Source organism: Chrysochloris asiatica, unplaced genomic scaffold (assembly GCF_000296735.1).
Source record: "Chrysochloris asiatica unplaced genomic scaffold, ChrAsi1.0 scaffold00047, whole genome shotgun sequence".
NCBI lineage: Eukaryota > Metazoa > Chordata > Mammalia > Afrosoricida > Chrysochloridae > Chrysochloris > Chrysochloris asiatica.
The window spans coordinates 17,027,737-17,050,278 of NW_006408565.1; the positions used below are offsets into that span (position 1 = coordinate 17,027,737).

Below are 22,542 nucleotides of genomic sequence, written 5' to 3' on the forward strand. Positions count from 1 at the left end.
CAACCCTGCAGTTCAAACCGACCTTGCAGTCCAGCGCACACCCCCACTGCGCCACACCAGGACTCTATAATGGGATGTGAAAAACAACAGTGCAGTTCTATAGGCTATTTGGTAGGGTGATTAAAGGAAGAGAAATGGAGCAGAGTTTGAGAGCTGGCATGCCCATCATCCTCTTGGTCTTGGATACTCACTAAGGTTCAGCTTCCTCACTAAACAACCCCCTTATCTATCCAATTCACAGCATTGCTATAATGAAAAATTATAGCTAAACACATAGATTACAGGAACAAGCTACCCAAATTCAAATTCTAGCTCCATTATCTACTAGTTTTAAAACCTTAACTTATCCATGCCTGCTGGAGTTTCCACATCTAAAACATGGGAACTTACTGTAAAAACTAAATGAGTTTATTCACATAAGGGCCTAGAAGAGTGTCAGTACAAAGTAAACACTCAAAGAAGAAAAAAAACACCTAATGACACATGAACAAAGGCACACACTCTCAAAATCACCATCTCCAAAAGTTCCTCTACAATTAACCTACCAGTAGAGATGAAGCTTTTACACTGCTATGCCTGCCCAGGAGATAGGATGCTTAAACTACAATTTCCAGCTTTGTAACTACACACATTTGATCTCTATGGTGGTGGTGGTGGTGGTGGTGGTGGTATGCTGTGGCATCGGTTCTGACTCATAGCAACCCTGCACAGGATTTCTTGAAGCTGTAAATCTTCATGGGAGCAGAAAGCCTCATCTTTCTCCTGCGGAATGGCTGTAGTTTCAAAATGCTGACCTTGAGGTTAGCAGTCCGACTCGTAACCGGTACGGTAACAGACTCTTTTTTGTCTCCATAGGATTATTGTTGTTGTTAAGTGCCGTCGAGTCAGTTCCGACCCAGATAGCAACCCTGTATAGGGTTTCCAAGGAACGACTAGTGAGCCTGAATCACCGACCCTGTAGTTCAAACAGCTTTGCAGTCAGTCAGGCGCATTAACCCAGAGCGCCACACTAGGGCTCCAGCCTCTATAGGATACATAATGTTTATTAAACACACAGGTTCTAGAATCAGAATTGAATTCTAACTCTGACTAGAGCTATTAAAGCAATTACAGTCTCTGAGATTTTAAGTTCTTACCAATAAATATATACTTGTAATATCTTGACAGAATTGTTTGAGGATTACATGTGATAATAATATTGTGTGCTTCACACAGTGCAAAGCACATAGGAAGTATTCAATAAATGTAGCTGTTATTTCACCAAAGAAAACGTTCCATTTTTTCTATCATCCTCAGTGTGTACCTAGGGCAGAGTCCTTCCTGAAAGTGCTCTGCAGTCTCTGTGTGTCTCACTCACTTGGTCACTTTTGGTTTTCCTCCTACTAAAGCTCTCCTACATACTGGGTAAGCAGGGCTCCTGTCTACTCCCCAAGTATGTCTGAGCTCTCTGATCTTCAGTCACATTCTTTCAACCCAGAAAGCCCATACTCACACTCCTGAACACTGCCTGTCCAAATCAGACCCATCCTTCAAGTTACAAAGAGGTCACCTTTTACAAGAAGCCTTTCCTGGTTTCTTTTCACTGCTTCTTCACCTTGATCCCCTCAAATACACAAAAATTAAACGTTGATTTTCTCCTCCTTCTATTCTTATGAGAACTATACTGACCCATTTTGCTATCTACCATAGAGCCTTATACAGTGTCTCAGTACCAAACCACTAAATTAACCTTAACACCAAAAAAGCATTCAGAAGATTCAGAGTTCTTAAGGTGATAAATGTCTTCTGAACTTTTCTTCTCTCTTGATGTTCATTAAACTGGCCTGGAACGGCAGGAACCTGGTGATAGCCTCAGCCTAAGGGAGCCAGTCCTGATAGTTGGAGACACATGGGAAACTGCTCAGTAAAACTGACCTTCAGGGGTTTCTTATTTCCCTGCCTCCAGGGTCCTAAAATACAGAAGCATCTAGCGCTCTTTAGAAACAATGTACTGTGAGACGAAGTACTTCTAAGGCTCTAAAGTTTCTAAAATCCTAGTTTTATAAATAATCTGTACTCCTGTTAATTACTGAACCACAAAATCACTGAGCCCCAGAAGTATGTCACAATGGTATCAGTAAATATATACACATACATAACTTATGGCTATGTAAATCTGGTAACTTAAGTATTTGCATAGAATTTTTGTGTTTAGAAAACCTTCTCATGTGTCATCTCATTTAATCCCCATCTGCATTTCTCAAAATGTATCCTTGTTCTTAATTTACAGGATGAAGCAAATGGAGCTTAGGGACACTCATAGATGTTTCCAAGTTCAAAGGGCAGAATCATGGTTCTGGACAATTACTACCCTGTTGTTAAGTGCCTATAGGGTTTCTGAGGAGCAGTTGGTGGGTTTGAACTGCTGACCTAGTGCTTTGCAGTTCAGTGCTGATCCTAGAGCACCACACGAGGAGTCCACTACAGTAGACATAATCTTGGATTTTAAATGGATTGAATGAATTCTCAGATTAACTAACCACCTGTCCTATATAATTCTGAAGTCTCTAAGTCCACCTTCTCCCCACCGTTTGACTTCCATCAAGACCCAATAAAGCAGTAGAATCCAGTTAGTTCTTTGGTAGAAAGTAGCGACCCTGTGGGTCAGAACCGACTCGATGGCACTTCACAAACAACCACCACCCTAGTTGTTGTTCAACTTCAGCTTAACTTAAATTCACCCCTACATAAACCTAATCTCAACTAAGTAAGCAAGAGTCAAACGTAGCTCAATTGTTTAATAAATCACATGGGACTGGCAGACTTTCTACTTTCAGGAGGCTACGCCACAACAGCCCACAACCAGGGACTTAAAAAGAGAATTTTCCTCCATTCAAGCCTGATTCAGAAGCACTGATAATGTGTAAATCCACTCAGGTATCCTTCTCTGATTCCTGCCTTAGTGAAAACAATTCATATAACTTTGCATCAATTTATAGCTAAACACAGATATAAGAACTAATTCATCAGCAGTCCCAGTATGGCGCTATATAATAAGCACTGGGACGAAAGGTCAGTTTGAATCTCAAGGACAACAGCTCAAATCTACCAGCTACTCCTCAGAACTGACTCAATGGCACTGAACAACAACAGGCTAATACACAAAGGAATAGCAGCTACCTGTTTAATCACTCAGACTAAAAATCCAATCCACCTGGAACTAAACAATAGGGTTTCAAAAAGTTTGTGGAAAAATGTATTTAAGAGAGAATTTTTCCACAAACTTTTGGAAGACTCCTCATATTTCCACTAATAGAAGACAGTAAGCAAAGCCACAAACATTGGCCCTAAGGTCTAACAAATCAGGGAAATGGTGGGGAGAATATCTGCAGAAAAAAGAATACCTTGTTTTTAAATTAGAAAGAGACTTCATCTCCCAAAAAGCCCACTATCATTTATTAGAATACCTTCAATTTCCTATTCACTTTTAGCACTACCTTTGACTACTTGGATTTTGATCTTGTGTACTCTCTGCAGATGTTTTACAATATTCCTAAAAGGCATACAAAGGATATCCATCTCCATTGAAACTTGCCTTGGTATGCTTTAAGTTTTCAGAGGCATACAAGCCTTCCTCTACCTTTTCACTCTTAGAAAAACTTAGCTGATCTCTGCAACTCAAGTTATCTATTCTCCATTGCTTCCTAAGTAAATTTAATTACTTAGGAATCTGCCCAAACTATTTCAGTGCCAGTTCATCAATAAGTTTATCTATGAACTTTGTAAAACCTCTTTCTTATCAAGGCTGAATGCTAGCTTAGGGCAAGTTGTTGTTAAGTGCTGTTGAGTCAGTTCCAACACACAGTGACCCTGTACAGGGTTTCCGAGGAGCGGCAGGTGAGCTTGAACCGCTGACTTTGCAATTCAAACTGACTCTGTAGTCCAGCACATGAACCCACAGCACCACACCTTATTCCTCAAAAAACAGATAAAGCTATAAAAAGACCTATACCCCAGAACTACTCTAAAAATTCCTAACAGATTTAAATGAAGCTTATGATTATCTGGTACTATGGTTCTCAACCTGGTGCTGTAGGATAAGCACAAGACTGCTAACTGCAAGGTCAGCAGCTGAAGAGCACGTTGCTTCAGGGGCGAAAAATGAGGCTTTCTATTCCTGTAAAGATTTATCGTCTCAAAAACCCTACACAGGGCTATTATGAAATCAGAATCCACTTGATGGCAGTGGGTGGCTGTTGCTGAGCTTTAAAGGCGTTAATGCCCCTTAATTTTTTTTTTTAATGTAAGTGATGCCCTGATCTTGTCTCTACAGTAATTTAAATGGCCCCAGCCTTTTTTTTTTAATGTACTTTCTGCAGAACCCAAGTTAGAGTTTAAGATCAACTGTCAACTGAGGTGTACCAAACCAAAAACCCACTGCTATTTAGTCTGATTCCAGCTCATAGCGACCCTATAAGGGCAGAGGGGCTCCATAGGGCTTCAGAAATAGCAAATCTTTACAGGAGCAGCCAGCCTTATCTTTATGTCTATATTCTACAGTGCTTAACCTCCTGCACTCCAAAGGCTCCTGCTGAGGTGTGCATTAGTACCAAGCACGGCTTAAGAGAGTTATATCTGGGACGCTTATAAAAATTCAATCTCAGGTCTTATACCATAGTTACAGATTTAGAATCGCAAAGGAATTTTTTTTAAAAAGCCTTCTACATAATGCAACTATTAGGAACCCTGGTGTGGCACTGTAGTGACAAGCACTTGACCACAAGGTCAAGTTGAACTACAAGGTTGGCAGTTCAAACTCACCAGCTGCTCCTCAGAAACCCTATACAGGGTCATTATGAGTCAGAATGGACTCCATGGCACTTAACAACAAACAACAACATAACTATTGACTTGCATGAGTGCTCAAAAATAACGCATCTAATTCAAAACAATTCACCTCACAGCCAAAGTGGATTTGTATAATGACTAAAAGAATTCTAGCAAAGAGCAGCCAAATGTACTTTCTAAAAAAAAAAAAATTTTTTTTTAATATAACAGCATAAAGTGTCCTTAGTAAGTATCTTCGGAAAGGTCTTTTCTAATTTGTACAACGACTCCACATGAGCTGGTCCAGAAACCCACCAGGGCTTCCAGCTGACTCTCAGCACAGTAGTGCATGCCCACAACACAGTGGACTGAGTTCCATATGGAAGCCCTTACTTCTGACTGCCTTTATCTCCACTACCTGAATGCCCACACCCTGATCTTCCAGAGCCCAGGCCAAACAGGTACTCAGGAAACAATGACGAATGAACACAGACATTTACTCTCTTCAGAGTAATTCAAAGTAGAATGAGATAACATGGTTTTTCAGTAATAGGCAACTATCAAAAATTGTAAAGAAAATTCCAACTAAAAGTCAGAAGACCCCATCTATTTTATTTTATGCCATACCCTCAGTGCCTTATCAAGTGTTCCAATAATTAGCTGGAAGGTACTTACTAAAAGTATATGAATGGCACTCACTTTTGGCTTGGCCATATGGCAATGCACTGGTCAACGGAATGTGAGATGTGTTTAACCAAGCTCATCATGAGAAGTCCATTCTCAAGTAGCCACTGGCCTCATGAGCTGGGCTTCAGAATGAGAAACATGGAGCCAACAATGAAACAAGGTAAGTAATTGCTTATTGTAGTAAGCCACTTGAATTTCAATGGTTTGTAATGCAACATTGTTGTTGTTTTTGTTAAGTGCCTAGAATATAAGGTTTCTGAGGAGCAGCTGGTGGGTTTGAACCACCAACTCTGAGGTTAGTAGTCCATGGCTTATTCTACAGAGCTGTATCAGGACCCAACATTATTGCAGCAATGAAGTTTGTTAAAAGTAAGGTTGAATGTACTTTGGGGTAAAAAGAAAGGGAAAAAAAAAACAACACACTAAAATCAGTACACAAAACTATGTGACTACATGATGCATGCAAGGGGTTGTGATCATTGCAATGAAACAAAATACAATACGATGAATGTAAAGAAAATGTTCGCCCATATAAACTAACACATAATTCACGATAAAAAAAAAAATGTATTCTGATTTTAACAAAAATGTGAGGACAACATTTAAAAGAATATATATTTTTTGTTTTGTACATATACATCAAATAGTTTTGCTCTGTTCATTTGTGAAATACAGATGTAAATGGGGAGCCATTTGGAGGACAGGATACCTACTGTTGTGGGGAAAGGATTGTAATCATTGAGATGAAGCAAAGTGCCTAATTTGTTGAATGTAAAGTTGATGATTTTATCTGTAAACCTTCACCCAATTTAAAATATATCTTAGGAAGAAAGGACTCATGCTAAGTGTTCCTTGCATGCCACAATCCTCTTCTCTCCTAGAATATGCTCTCCTATTAGCATGAGGGAGTCCTGGTGTGGCTGTGGGTTAATGCACCAGACTGCAAAAGCTGTTTGAACTGCAAGGTTGGCAGTTCAAGCTCACCAGCTGCTCCTCGGAAACCCTAGACTACAATTTCAAATTCTGGCACAAACTAAAGTCTGCCAAGGACTATTTTCAATAACCTTTTCCAAACTTCTAAACCACACTCTCTATCTAAGCACGACCATTCATCTACAAGGCAGAAATGATAAACCGTTTGTTAAGGTGAAAGCACTTAACAACAAAAACACAACATTGGCTTCATCCATTGGCCAACCTTGTCTTCTGGTGCCTGTATCACTGAAACACACACATGATCTGCTGTAATTAATTCATTCTTGAAATCACACAGACATTCAATGACTATTTTTAGAGCTGCCGCTCATGTATTAAGCACTATTCTAGCTCAGGGATACAGCAGTAAACAAGATGGATAAAACTAAGTCTGGTGGAAGGCAGATACATATACAAAGGTATGCAGACTATTATTCCCCACCTGTGTTGAGGGCAGTGTAACACCTTTACATTGTTGTTGTTGTTAAGTGCCGTCAAGTCAGTTCCAACTCACTGTGACCCTGTATAGGGTTTCCAAGGAGTGCCTGGTGAGTTAGACCCACCAACCTTGCTGTTCAAACTAACATTGCAATCCAGTGCTTATCCTACAGCATCACACTCAGACTGCTTTGCTTAGTGGTCCATAACTAATGACTCTTGGACTTGTTTACAATTTTCTTCAGCTTCAGTCTGAATTTGCATTTGAGCAAATTGATGGTCTGTTCCACTATCTGCCCCGGCCTTGTTTTGGCTGCTGATATGGAGGTTTTCCAATGTCTCTTTACACAGATCTAGTTAATTTGATTTCCATGTATTCCATCTGGTGAGGTCCTTGTATATAGTCATCCTTTATGTTATTTTTTAAAAAGTATTTGCAGTGAAGAACTCATTGATTGGTCTTGCAGAATTCTATGGTGCAATCTCCTGCATCATTTCCATCACCAAGGCTATGTTTTGCAACTACTGACCCTTCCTCTTTGTTTCCAACCTTTGCATTCCAATAGCCAGTAATCATTGATATATCTTGACTGCATGTTTAATCAATTTCAGACTGAAGAAGTTGGTAGAATTCTTCAATATCATCATCAGTGGTTTTAGTGGTTGGTGCATAAATTTTAATAATAGTGGTATTAACTGTAGGTACATGAATATTATCAAAGACAGCATTGTACCTCATGACAAATCTTGAGATGTTCTTTCTGATGATGAATGTGACACCAATTCTCTTCAATTTGTCATTCCCAGCAAAGTAAACCATGTGGTTGTCAGACTCAGAATGGCCAATACCAGTACATTTCAGCTCTCTAATGCCTCCTAGGATATCAATATTTATGAATTCCACTTCATTTTTGACAATTTCTAATTTTCCTAGATTTATACTTCATACATTCCATGTTCCAATTATTAACTGAGGTTTACAGCTGTTTCTCATTTTGAGTTGTTCATGAGAGCCAAAATATGACCTTGAACATATCCCACCAGATTTTGAGGATCATCGGAAGAACAGATTTGATACATTAGACACTAACAGACCAACATTAGACACTAAAGACCGAAGACCAGAAGAGCTGTGGATGGCATCAAGTACATCATACAGAAAGAAGTAAAAGGTCATCAAGAAGACTAGAAAGAATGAAAAGACTAAAATGGATGTCAGAACAGACTCTGAAACCTGCTGTCCAGTGTAGAGATGCAAATGGAAGAAATGAGGTGGTACAAGAGATGAACAGAATATTTCAAAGGTCAGCTCAAGAAGACTAAGTCAAATATTATAACAAAATGTGCAAAGACCAAAACCAAAAGGGAACTCAACTCAGCATTTCTCAAGCTAGGGAACTGAAGCAAATATTCAGGCTTTGGCTTTCATTACTGAAGGATTCTCTGGGCAAATTATGGAATGATGCAGAAAGCATCAAAAGAAGATGAAAGGAATACAGAGAGCCACTGTACCAAAAGGAAATGGTTGATATTCAACCATTTCAAGAGATAGCATATGATCAAGAGCCAATGATCCTGAAGGAAAAAGTCCAAGGTGCACTAGAGGCATTGGCAAAGAACAAAGCACCAGGAACTGACGGAATAAAAACTGAAATCTTTCAACAAAGTAAGGTGGCACTGGAGGCAATCACTCATCTATGCCAAGAAATCTGGAAGACAACTACCTGGGGCAAATGACTGGAAGAGATCCAACGGAATGTGGAAATCATTGGACAATCTATTTGATGTCCCATGCAAGTTAAGTTTTACGAAAAGCAATACAGAAAAGGCTACAAGCATACTGTGACAGAGAACTTCCAGACGTTCAAGCCTGATTCAGAAGAGGACTTGGAACGAGGGACATCATTGCTGACATCCGATGGATCTTGGCTGAAAGCAGAGAACACCAGAAAGATGTTTACCTGAGCTTTATTGACTACGCAAAGGCTTTTTATTCTGTGGATCATGACAAACTATGGACAACATTGTGAAGTATGAGTATTCGCTCTAAGTTGGTACCGACAAGATGGCACCTAACAACAACAAACTAATGACTAAGTATCCCTGGTGGTGAAGCAGTTAAGCACTACTCTGTTAACCAAAAGGCCCGTAGTTGGAATCTACCAGCTACTCCATGGGAGAAAGATGTATGTAGAGTCCGCTTCCTTGAAGATCAGAGCATTGGAACCCCTATGAGGGCAGTTCTACTCTGTCTCATAGGACTGCAATGAGCTGGAACTACTAGATAACAAGGGGTTTTGGTTTACGTTTAACTGGGCATCTATACAGGCAACTGTAATCATGCCTGTAAAGTTAAGTGCCATCAAGTTGATTCCAACTCACAGCAACCCTGTACAGGGTTTCTAGGGAACAGCTGGTGGGGCTGAACCACCAACCTGTGATTCCTGTATATCACCAAGTAAGTAGCATTACTAATTCTGGGTTTTCAAGAATTCTCAGTGAGGGATGTTATAGATTGGATATTTCCTCACAGAAAGGCTGTCTTTTACCTACATGCCCTTACTCCCCAACTTTTCCTTTCCCCCTTAACTTCTCTCATCCTATACTTACACTTCCCAATTTACAAAATTATAATGCATTCCCTCCCTCATATTCTCTATAAACATTCTACTTTTATTACCTTTCAGCTCTTGATACTTACTTGCCTTTTTCTCTGTAGAACTCCATCTCTTTATAAGATAAAGTCTAGCATATATAATCCTTCTCTCCCCACATAAAGGTAACAGTTTCATCAACCAGAAATATAATCAAAGTAAAACTCGCACCAATACATAATTATCTGTCTCCTGTTTCAGAGAAGTCTTGACCTCTTCTGAAAACCATGGCTTGAGTCATACATCTAAACATGAATAAAGCAAAAGGCAACATTCCCAGAATGTTGGTAGGGAATCAATAGCTTGTGACTGACAATTTGGCTTCAAATTCTGAGAATCTGGTTTTTGCTTTGCATGTTCAGCTACCAGATTTAGGTGAACTATGATTCTAAAATCCCCACGGGGCTGGCTTGTAGTCAGTATTGGCCAGTATATTCTAAATATATACAAATAGAGGAAGTAGATAAAAGCCAAGTTCAGACTTGACTCATATTTTGACAATTATAATACCATTAAGAAGGAAAATCAGGATTATGTTGTGTATTGTTTAAAAAAAATCAAATCTAAAAGTGCATGTCTGCTTCTGTAAGCAACTCCTAGAATCAGAGAAGCACTTGAGAAGTCAGTCTCCACAAAATATAAACAACATGTCTATAATCCACTCATTTTAGAGAAGACTTAACATCAACAAAATGTATTCCTTAGTAAGAAAGAACTGGATCTTTTGATCTATCACATTCAAATACTCACAGGAAAATAACTTTCTATACACATTGTTTCTTGCCTCCAACATTAAAAGGATTTGCCATCTTCTCAGATATTCAAGACTTACCCTTCATTTCTTAGAATGTACACTGGCCAATACTAACTACCTCAGCCCTACAATGTGCATCACGAACTAAGGAGACTAGTAAAATAATTTCAATGTTCTATCCAAAAGGAATTATGAAAAAGATAACACTAGAAACATCTGGGGGGGAAGTGTACCCAACTGGACATGGGTAATGATTAGATTGTCAGTAGACAATCTTCGACTATATAAAGTGTATGATGTAAAACACAAGAAAAAAGACCAGTACTGACTAGAAACCAGCCCTGTGGGGATTTTAATATTAAATGTGAAAAGTGACTGTCAAACCCGCCCTGAATATAAGCAAGTTTCTGAAATCTTGGCAAGTTTCTGAAATCTCTTATTATATCTTTTTCTATCCAAGATGTGCAGAAAAATGTCCTTTAAGGATAAAAGCTTACTATTTTGAAATTCTGAAGATAGCATCAAGATGCCACCAAAAGTTTCACATGCACAGATGGCTCTTTAAATTGGACATGACGATTTGCTGCTTATCACTGACCCAGAATGTCCTGCTACCTTAGTTATACACCCCATCGGAAAGAATCCAGATGGCTATCAAGAGTTAGAAAGTGACCTCCAAGTGTGAACAGCCAACCTGTGCTATAGTAAAGCCAATTGCTGTCAAATCGACTTCGACTCAGAGTGATCTTTTAAGACAGAGGGGAACTGCCCCACAGGATTGCCACAGGGGACTCCTAGTGTAGTGCTACAGGATAAGCTCTAAACTGTTAACCACAAGGTTGGTAGTTCAAACACACCAGCCACTCCTTGGAAACATTATCAAGGTTGTTATGGGTTGGAACCAATTCGACATTTAACAACAAATTTTTACAGAAGACTGTCACATCTTTCTTCCATGGAGCAGCCAGTGGAGTCAAACCGCCAACCTGTTAGCAATCTGAGCACCTAACCACTGTACCACCAGGGCTCTGTCATGTAATATTAATTGTTATTGTTGTTGTTAAGTGCCATTGAGTAGATTCCGAACCCATAGAAACCCTGTATAGGGTTTCCAAGGAGCATGACTCATTAGCCCACGGCGCCACACCAGGACTCCTGTAATATTAATAGGCAATATTATTTCTAAGGTTACAAAAATTGGTTCCTGGGTTTAAAAAAACTGAGGTATTATAATCATTTGTACCACCCTCCACACCTCCTACAGCCCAACAAAATCTTACTTCTTAAATTTACCTTCATGAGGAAAGAAAGGGGTGGCAATTGCTGGGCAGGGCAAATAATGAAAAAGAGGTTTAAAAACTTCTCCACCCCACCTAAACGAATCAGGCTGCTAATCTTATGGTTAGCAGTTTGAAACTACCAGCTGTTCCGCGGGAGAAAGATGAGGTTTTCTGCTCCCGTAAAGATTTACAGCCTCGGAAACCCTATGCAGGGTCGCTAGGAGTCAGAACGGACTCCACGGCCTCGGAAACCCTATGCAGGGTCGCTATGAGTCAGAACGGACTCCACGGCACTTAACAACAATGTTATCAAAGAGGTTGAAATACTTTCCATCTGTTTACCCACTGACTTAATCAATCTCTTGCATCTATTTTAGGAAGCTGCCTCTAAGAAATCACTTTTTTTTTTTTTTTTTAAAGCACAAGCTTTGAGTCATACATGAAATAGATTCAATTTGATTACTAGCAATTTCCTGTAATTTCTGAAATTTTCGCCATGAGGACAAGATTTTTTTAAGATTTATGAACTATGAATTCTATACAAGGATTAGCTTGAAGAGAAATACTTTAGGAGAGAGGGGTAAAGGAAAATAACTGCCAATTTTCTCACAAAAGAAAGCAAAGTAGAAATTGAGAATGTAAAACAAGCATCTGAAGGGTCACCACGCAGAGAAATGATCAACTATTTATTCAAATACCTTTAAGGATCTATTTGCTACTATGCTAGAAATACAAACAATGAGCCAGGTGTCTCTCTCCCCAACATAGTCAACAAGGAATAATAAGACATATAGTTTAAACAAATATGCTTAGATCTGCCTTTTCCTAACCCCTTTCCTGCCTAGCTTGATTCTAACAGACAGTATGGACTCAAGACCAACATGACTCCATGCCCACTGTGTAAGTTGGCTGGAATAATCCTGCTTGGTTCTGAAGAGTCTCCTACAGATCAGAATAATGCCCTATGGCATATATCAATTATTCTTGCCACCTTAAGTGTTTAGACTTATAGCACAGAATATGGAACCTGGTGAATGTAGTTTGGAATAACCACCTACAAGTAGTGGCTCTCAAACTTGGCTGCATGTAGAAAATACCTGAAAAGCTTTCTAAGATTTCCATTACCAATCTGCACTACTGTAAGCAGCCAACTTTAAGAACCACTGAAGTAGAAAAGTTAGCAGTGAAATAAATGGCTGCTTTCCAACTCATTTATGGATTAGAGGAGTGTTGCTACTTCTTGTAATAACATGAGCAGTGACCTTCCTCAACATTTCTTCACTAAGAACTGTTATGATTTCAGTAGGTATTTAAAGGAAGAAGTTTCTGTGCCACCTGCCAAACTTAGGGGAGAAAGCACAAACCTAAATCGTATATGGAAGAAAAAAATATCCCAACCTGAATGCCAAAAAGGAAATTAAATAAAAATCATCAAATTTTAAATTTATGTGCCCAAATCTGTTAGAAACGGATGTTAGAGTTAGGATCCCACTCCTAAATACCTGAAAAGTAAGAGGCGGAGGGAAAATAACAACCCTCAGGCTGGCTTGTAAAGGGTTTTTTTGTTTGTTTGTTTAATACATCTGAAAAGAATGCATATACAAAGAATTGAGACATGAGAAAGCATTGGTTCAACACTATTGAATCTATAAGAATTAGGATTTGGGGGAGGTGGAAAAAATTACCTAAACATTTTAAGAAATTGGAAACTGCAACCAAAATAAGCTGATAAATCCCTATTAACACTTAGGAGAGTCTTCAGAAGACTCTTTCCACAATTTTTATTAAACTAGAGAGCCTCAACTGGCTCTAGAGTTCCTCAGATGTAAAACAGAAAAGGGGGATTCCCCTGACTGGTCCCCATGTTATTCGTGTTCTCCCCACCCCCACCCCAAGCTTCTTCAGGAAGCAGGCCTCCATCCCCATCGCTTGAAAGAGGATGTGAATCATTCCACAGACATCTGTCTGCGAGCACCACCCCTCATATTTCCTCTATACACCAGGTCTTCAGCTGTGTTCTGAGAACACGGTATCTTACACTATTAAACTGCACATCTAAGCTAAGCATATTAGACAATGACTGACAGGGAAAAAACAAAATTTTTTTAATTATGAACTCAGTTCATTTGGTGTATTTCAAAAGGTGCAAATACTTTTCTTCATTTATCAATAAAAGAAGTTAAAAATTAACTTCAAAAAAAAAAAAATTCTGCAAATGGCAAACAAATTTCCTTGAAAGTCACAGTCAGATACATAGTGCATCCTAGAAAAGAGGAGGGGCAAGACAGGCTCCACCCACTTTCATGAGTTTTATCAAATACTGAACCTACTCAATGATGGAGAGAAAGGCAACTTTCAAAAGGAGTATGTTACCACATAAGGCATTCACTGTACTCCTTCCAAAGAGCACCAGGTGGGGACATGGGTTCTAACTTGATTCAGTGGAATGTGAAATCAATCCCATCCTCCTCCCCTCAAGGGCTGGCCACTGGTTAATGAATTAGAAAACAAAAACAAGACGAAATAAAATGAACTCCCACTCATTCCCCCCAAAAAAGATAAAAACCAGAACACTAAGATGCCCCAGATTACTCTCCAAGGTGGAGCCAGGGAGCAGCTTCAACAATTGGAATTAGTCTGTTACAGAGTCGTCAACAAGCATGCCTTGCTTTTTTTTTTTTTTCTTTTTCTTTTTCTTTTTTTTCCTCTCTTTCTTTTGGGAAACAATAAAACAAAAACTAGTACTGATCACTTTTCTGACAATACACAATTACTCAAAATTAACTAGTACTGGGAGGGGGAAGGAGGGGCCATACCTATGGGCTTTGTCTCTCACGAGTGCATATGGGTAGGTGCAGGGCATTTGTCATTATTGCAAAAACGAATTTTAATTTTTAATCTTTAGTTTGATTTAAACATTGCTTTTAGTATGATGCCGACACCAGCTGTGCAGAAAGGGCTCTGGCGAGATGTTCATAGCAGCACACACCTGCGGCTCTTCTTCGGTTCCGGAGGCTCCAGGGCAGCCAATATTGCTTCGTCAAATACATTCTTTAGGCCTTTCTGAAAAGGGGTAGAAAGAAAAAATGGGCAATCTGATTTTCAGTAAAAGTAGACGATCAAGTTTAAAAAACAGAAAAAACAAAACATTCATATCCCCAAGAGATGGCAAAGAATGAAACATTAAAAACAACCCTGAATTTCACACAGTAATCTCACTTCACCAAGTTTGGTCCAGGCAGGGCACTAGACGGGTCAGGCAATTCAGGAGCAGAGGAGCAGATATTCATGAGTGAGACAGTGGTCCTCTGAGAAAGCTTTTTGCAGACCAATGTATGTCACAAGAAGCAAAGAAGCTCATGTGTCATTTGCTATTCAATACAAGTTTTGTAATGTGCTGCTGAGACATTTTACATAAAAACAAGTGAAGTAGCTCTGCATTCAAATGAAACAGCTAGATATGGAAGAGGACTGAGAGGACCAGCACAAGTGAGTAGCAACTTTATTAAATGGAAGGCGCAGGCAAGGATGAAAAGAGTGATTATGGTGGTTGTATCAAAGATATTCACTTTGAACTCCCTTTATCCCACCAATCAGACAGGGCCAAGGGGATTTAAGGAAGCAAAAATATGGGTACCTAGTACAAATGTAAAACTAGAGCCAGTCAGTGCAACAGGAAGAAGGCTTCATCAGGCATTTATACAAATAATTATTTTTGTTTGTTTGTTTGTTTTTTAATTTCAAAATTTTAAGGTAACCACAGTTGTATGTTTCCCTCACAACAATAAAATCAGAAGCAGGAAAATACAAAGGTGGCGGCTTTACATCTCAACATTAATAAACCTTACGTCAACTGTTAAAATGGATACTAGGCTTAAAAGATAATGTAACAAATGATCTCATAAAGCAATAGCATATACATCAATATCTTCCACACCCCAGACTGACAAATACTCTACTACAGCACAGACAGCCAAAGCAATAGCAACACAAAGTTTCACTGCACAAAGGAAAACCAGAAAAAAATCTTCCCTTCCCCATTACAGCTGTACTAGCAAAGTCACCTTTTTCCATGAAAGTTATGTCATGCAATTAACAATCAATCATAAGAGTAAAATGATGTTTGTGTTATTTTCTCCATCTAGAACTAAAAATCTAGTATTGTTTGAAAACTCTTATTTCAAAGAGGATATTCTTAATGCCAGACCAAGTTCCCTTTTGCAATAGTAATCCAAACCAAAAACTCTGAGCATCAGGCAACTCAAGCAGCAAAAAGTAAAACAAGTCCAATTTGACTACTGATCACAAAAAATGTTCTATAAGATAATGCATTCTTGACCAAAAAACTAATACAGAGGTTGCTCTAAGTGGTGAGTAAAAAGACGCAGAGGTTTTCAAACAGGATGGTTTTATTCCTTTGTTGTCAGTTTTTTTTTTAATGATCTTTCTACAATAGTGGGACAGGAAGCAGCAGCAAAGAGGGGAATGAGAAAACAGTTTAGAATATACAGCACTTCCTTTTGGGTTGAGTTTCCGGAGGCTCGAGGGCAGCTAGGATAGCCTCATCAAACACATTCTTCAGACCTCTCTACAAGACAGAGGGGAGGAGAGAGAATAGCAGCCAGGTTAGAGGATTAGAAAGACTAGCAGATACAAATAGCAGTCCGGATCAAACGGGCTGAATTCACAGAAGCGGCAAGAAAAATAAATTCCAGAAATCTCGATCTTAAACCCATTACTAGGATAGTAAAAATGTAAAAGACACTTTTCCTACCTCAAAAAGAGGTTAACTGAGCAAGAAAGCAATTTTCATGAAAATGCAGTATATTGACCTCTGAAATAGTAACAGTACATTGAGACATAACATTTTAATTAAAACAATGCCAAATTAATGTAAATAAGATACATTTGGGTAGATGAATGTATCAGATAATAAAACATTGTGGAATTCACTAACATTTCTACTAATGACATGTACATTTTAGAAATAAAATTATTATATTTTCAAGCTTATGTGAATTCAGCCCTGAATAACTGAAGGACACAAATAGCAGACTAACAGGCATGCTACATGTTTCTAGGTTCAATGACATATCTGGATGGAATTAAATCAGGATTTCAAAGTAAATTGTTTTCTAAGGACAAAAAGGTGCAGGCATTTATGAAGAGTGTTAATTATTCAACAGTATCCACTCAGAGAAGTTTAGAGAGCAGACTCTAGAAACAGCATACACTTCAGTTATTCAGTAATGTTATTAAAGCAAGTAACCACCACCCAAGTCATAGGAAAATAAAGCATGGGGTTCCTAGAATGAGTTTTAGCAAGCAATCCAATGCTTTTGGATGTCTGCATGGATACCAGAACATAAAGCATGGAGTGAAAACAAAGATTATCCTCAGATCTACAGGGTTTAGATGCGGAAATACACTTACAACACAGCCAGAAACTCCAACGTGACAGTGTGTGAGACTTGGCAGTAGTGGTACTTTGGTGCTATATACTCACCTAAACTCACCTAAACCTGAAGCCACATGTTTACTATCCAATAAAGTTTCACATGTTCTTTAGGTTAATTTCATCCCAAGTAAAAACTTTCCAAAAATCTCAGAACACACTTCCAGTATGACCTCCCCCACCCTATTCCCACTACAGTCTCCCAGGGAACTGGCACCTACACATGCCATTAGATACAAGATAAATGAGAAACAGAATACACCAACTCCTCACTTACCGACTATCTGGTTATCCAACATTTCACAGTTACGACAATAGTAAAAAAAAAAATCTTAAAAACCCAAATATTTTGCACATACATTTGGCAGTAATGAATACCAAGGTACCAGATGAAAGAAATGTTGGCTGTGATGGTTACGTGTCAACTTGGTTGGGTCACGATTCTCACTGGTTTGACAAGTTATTATGCAATGATATAATTTGTCAGTTATGGAACCATGACGTTATCCTCCATGTCGTGTTCTGATAGGGTCATCCTCCATTTCCCCAATATCAATTTTCTCATAGCAACCTCATCTTTGGAACCTAATCATATTGTTAAGTGGAGAAGGTGTTCAGCACGTTTTTTAAAAACCAAAGTGAAAAAGTTTTCTTCTATATAATTTACAAAGTAGAAAAGCCAAACAAAAGATAAATGTTCCTTTGAAATCCTTTCTACATATCTAGGGAAAAAAGTCTGATGGTCAATAAAAGGAGGAAGAGAACTGGATTTTATAAGACAAAAAGAAGGGGAGAGCCATTAGAAATTAGAGTGTCTCTTAACAAGACGCAAATTGTTTCTAGCTTGTTGTAAAGATTAACAGATCTCCTATAAAATAAAATTAATCTTTACCATACCTATTATAGAGTTTGCTTAACCTGTTTCTAAGGAGCATAGTTTTAGCGACATCAACAAATAGAATCTAGGGTCTTAAAAATTCTACCACAATCACAGACCGTGCTTTCTATCTTCTCTTCTCCTACTTTTTCAAACTTCAAAATGTTTCTGCTAAAGTGTGTCTTTTTATACATCCTATTCTCAGAAAAGTGACTATAAACGTGTTTATGTTGTATAACAACTCTTCCATGGAAACACCCAATTATCTAGACTAAACTCTAGTACAGCCTACTTCACAGTTCCCTCCATCTCCCTGAAGGTACTCCATATGGACAGAGGGTATGCAATAAATTACACGTAATCCGTTCAAATCTGCGTGCTGCTACATACCCATCTTTCCAACTCAACGCACACGAACCACATTTTTCTGAGGATAGCATCAAAACATTAAACACAGAGAAACACCAGAATTGTTTTCTTTAACAGTCAATCAGTGTTTTGTGCGTATAGAGGCAAATTTTTCTGAAGTTTTCAAAGATCTGCTTTAAGATGTCACTAAACTGCCAAGGAAAACTAGGCTAGGCTTGGGAGAATGTGTTAAAATGATCTGATCCTAGGCCTTGAAATTACTTCGTGAAATATCTAGTTAAGCATAAAAGTTTACCTTTAGATATCCAACTAAGCACTAAGTTGAAAGTTTTTAAAATATGCACTAGCTCTATATACTATATACCTAATGCATATGTAATATGTAATTATAAATGTCATTTGCCTTCGTATACATATAATCAAGACTATAATAGCGTTTAAAAAAAAAAAAAAGGGGCAAACAAAAATGATACTTTTTAAAAATCACCTGAAAAAAAGTAAGCATAATAAATACAGGTGGGTTCTATAAAACTATTAGAAACCTTTAATCCCCTGCCCTATTTTGATCAAATATGTTTGCTCACTATTCAAGTTTCAGGAGCACAGTAGAATATGAAGGTTCTAGGCTAATTAATTCTATAAACTCTTTCTTTTGCTCCAAGAACAGTCCTCAAAGGAGGGAAATCAATAATACCATGAAGGTAGGGATTATAACATACAAGCCAATTACAACTTTCACTCAATATTCTAATTTTCTTCCATCTGAAGAATTTGTTGTATCCCATCAAACTAAGAGAGATGTTCCAATTAAAATCATTCAGAATTAGACAGGAGAGGGCTACATAAATATGGAAAATGAATTTCCAAAAATTTAAATACAGACACTACACAAAGCATGCATTAACTGTGGTAGACCAGCCAAGCTAGCTTTCTTACATAGAAAGAAGTATCAGTAATTAAGAATAATTCCCTGTCCCAGCTGAATGACAATACAGTTACATCAACTGTAAAAACTGGTAAGAAAAGATCAAAAAGACCAGATATATTTATATGAATTTTTTTTTTAATTTTCAGTCACATCCTCACTTGTTAAAATTTACGCTTATCTGGACTTTTTCCTATTTAAACACACACACACTCACACATTCCCTTACAGTGAAATCGTTCACTACAATATAGGAGCTTATAAACACAAGAACTTTACTTAGAGACTCATAATTTTTTCCTATAAATACATACAAAGCTGGTCATACTCTCCCTGGGCGGCTTTAGTGAGCATTGCTGAGCACTGTTACAAACAACCTGCCTGCATTTCCTTGATGTTGTTGTTGTTGTTAGGTGCCATCGAGTCGGTACCGACCCATAGCAACCTTATGCACAGCAAAACAAAACACTGCCTGATCCTGGGCCAACCTCACTACTGTTGCCACGTTTGAGTCCATCGATGCTGCCACTAATGCCCCAAAACTCTACTATTCAACAGTGAACAAACTGACAGTCCTCACCTGTGTGAGTGCAGAACACTCCACATATTTGACAGCCTTCAGGTCACGGGCCAGCTTTTCGGCAGTCTCTGGAGTGATAGGCTTCTGTTTGTTCTTGGCAAGTTTCTCAATAGTAGAGGGGTCATCTCTGAGATCAATCTGGGTCCCAACAAGCAGGAAAGGGGTCTTTGGACAGTGGTGAGTTATCTCTGGTACCCACTAGAGAAAAAATATTTTTTTTAAATTTTAATCTGTAATCATCCAATGCAATTTACACCAGGTCAACACAAGTTCTGGGACAACCTCTTTAAGGAAGAGAATACTTGACCAACTCACCTTTTCTTTCACATTTTCAAAAGAGGAAGGAGAGACGACTGAAAAACAAACTAGAAATACATCTGTTTGTGGATAACTCAGCGGTCGTAATCTGTCATAGTCCTCTTGCCCTAAAGGGAGGAGGGGGAATAGAGAGAAGTCAGAAACTCAATCTTTCGTCCTCTCAGGAGGATTAAGGCAGTAAGTCAGTCAACACACTAAATATGCAGAAAACAAATCACTATCAGAATAAAAGCAATATACTTGTCTTATAAAAGTTTGGTTTTGTGATATAAAATCTGGGAAATATTCTCACTCAGCTCCTTCAATTTAATCTGTCAAGTACTTAAAATAGCAATCTTTTTTTTTTTTTTCTTTTTTTTTTAAATTCTTTGCTTTTACATTTAAACCAGTGAGAGTCTTGTGGGACTGGTCTTGTTTCTGCAGGTCTTTAAAGTTTTCCATCTTTAATAGAGGACAGAGTCTTTCCACTTTCCTATCACGCTCTAAGTAGTGGAAAATATTTCATTTTCCCTCTCTGACAGGTTTCCGTCTTTCCAACTTCTATGAATTTTACTGTATTACCAATTTTGTAGTTTTCAATCTTTCTATTCATTTGCAGGCCAACAATAATTTATAATTGCAGCCCAATTAAAACAATAAATGATTGCTAAACAAATTGTTTTTTAAAAAGCAGATATAATGTAACAAACACAGTGAAGCCACCCAAGGAAACAAAATCTCAGTGAAACTCAGTTGCCAGAGCAGGGTCAACGTTTCAGTTGTATGCACATAAACAGAATTCTAAAACTAAAAACACCTAGAAAAAACTAATATGAAAAGAACTTGATGTTGTAAATGTTCGTAAGTGCCTTCAAGTCGGTTTCGACTCATAGCAACTCTGTAGAGTTTCCAAGGAGCAGCTGGTGGGTGTGAACCGCAAGCCTTGCTAACCAGTCATTATCCCACAATGCCACACCAGGACTCTTATAACAAGAACTAGTAGATGCTAAATCTAAGTGGAGAAATTTGTTATAATGAACAGAACATTTGTATGGTTTTACACTGTTTCCCAACAAATTGTCTGTAAGCAAACAGGGGGAAAATGTTAACACTGTAAAGAAACTGAACAACACTTTGGCTTGAGTGATCAAAATCCCTATCACCAATGAGTGGTAGGATTTACCCATCTCTGCTCCTCAGAAACCCTATACAGGGTCACTATGGGCTGGAACTGACTTGACAGCACTTCACACCAACAACAAAGGTGTACTGATTTAGCACTGTGGGTTGATACGCTGGATTGCAAGGTTACTTTGAACCACGAGGTCAGCAGTTCAAGCTCACCAATCACTCCGCAGAAAACCCTATACAGGGTCATTATGAGTCAGAATTGACTCGACAGTACTGAACAACAGCAAAGTACTATTACAACAAAACACATAACCTGAATATAATAAGAAAATACTGATCAAATCCAAAATGCAGCAGGATTTACACATCTGTAGGTCAGCAATTCAAACCCACCAGTTGCTCCTCATAAACACTGTACAGGGTCTATGAGTCGAACCAACTCGACAGCACTTAACAAGAAAAAAATGTAGTATTCCAGAGTCACAGTGTGGTGCTGTAGGATAAGCACTGGACCAAAGTCAGTCTGAACCAAAAAGTCTTCAGTTCAATCTCACCAGCTGCTCCTAAGAAACCCTGTACAGGTTTATTATGAGTCAGAATCAACAGCACTTAACAACAACAACACTGTAGTATTCCAACAATAACAACAACAAATGCATAATCTGAATCTAACAAGGAAATACTGATCAAATCCAACATGAGTAAAATTCTGTAAAGAGGGGACAGACCCTACATTCTATAAAAATAATGTCACAGAAGGCTAAAGAACTGATCCCAACTAAAGGAGACCAAACAAATTTGAAAACGAAATACAACAAATGGTCCTAAAGGACGCAAAAATTCGTACTTTATTGAATAAACTGACAAAACTGGAATATGGATGTTAAAGTACATAAAAAAAAACTAGGTCAATGTTAAATCTAATGATGCTGTTTAACTGTACTATGATTGTATTAGAAAATGCTCCTGTTCTTAGGAATTATGTACATATTCAAGGTTAGAGAGTCATGGTGTAGGCAACTTACTATCAAATAGTCCCAGAAAAAAACAATGTACATATGTGTAGAAAGAGAATAAAAAGCAAATGAGGGGAAATCTTAACTGGCAATTCTTGTTAAAGGATTTATATGGTGAGTCCTTGTAATATCCTTTCACCTGGTTCTATAAACTTGATATTATTTCAAAAAAAATTTTTTCAATACCCAGACACATTTTGAAAACTATGGAGGTGGGGAGGAGGTACAGGATTTATCTTGTTTCTAAACTGAGCTACTGGTAGCGTAGTGGTTACAAATCGGCTGCTAATGTCACGGT

General features: G+C 38.3%; 1 protein-coding gene across 2 annotated transcripts in view; it reads right to left on the bottom strand.

The window, feature by feature from the left end:
- Positions 1–14,567: 14,567 nt before the first annotated feature.
- Positions 14,568–22,542, bottom strand: part of CDC42 (cell division cycle 42) — a 24,427-nt gene continuing 16,452 nt past the window's right edge. The window contains exons 3-5 of one of the 2 annotated variants that reach the window (XM_006862335.1): positions 20,116–20,225; positions 19,801–19,998; positions 14,568–14,657 (exon numbers count right to left, since the gene is read on the bottom strand). In XM_006862335.1, the coding sequence (XP_006862397.1) occupies positions 14,568–14,657; positions 19,801–19,998; positions 20,116–20,225 (398 nt within the window). Of the gene's footprint in view, positions 14,658–16,092; positions 16,183–19,800; positions 19,999–20,115; positions 20,226–22,542 lie in introns of those variants that run through there. The other variant, XM_006862336.1, reaches the window with a different exon arrangement.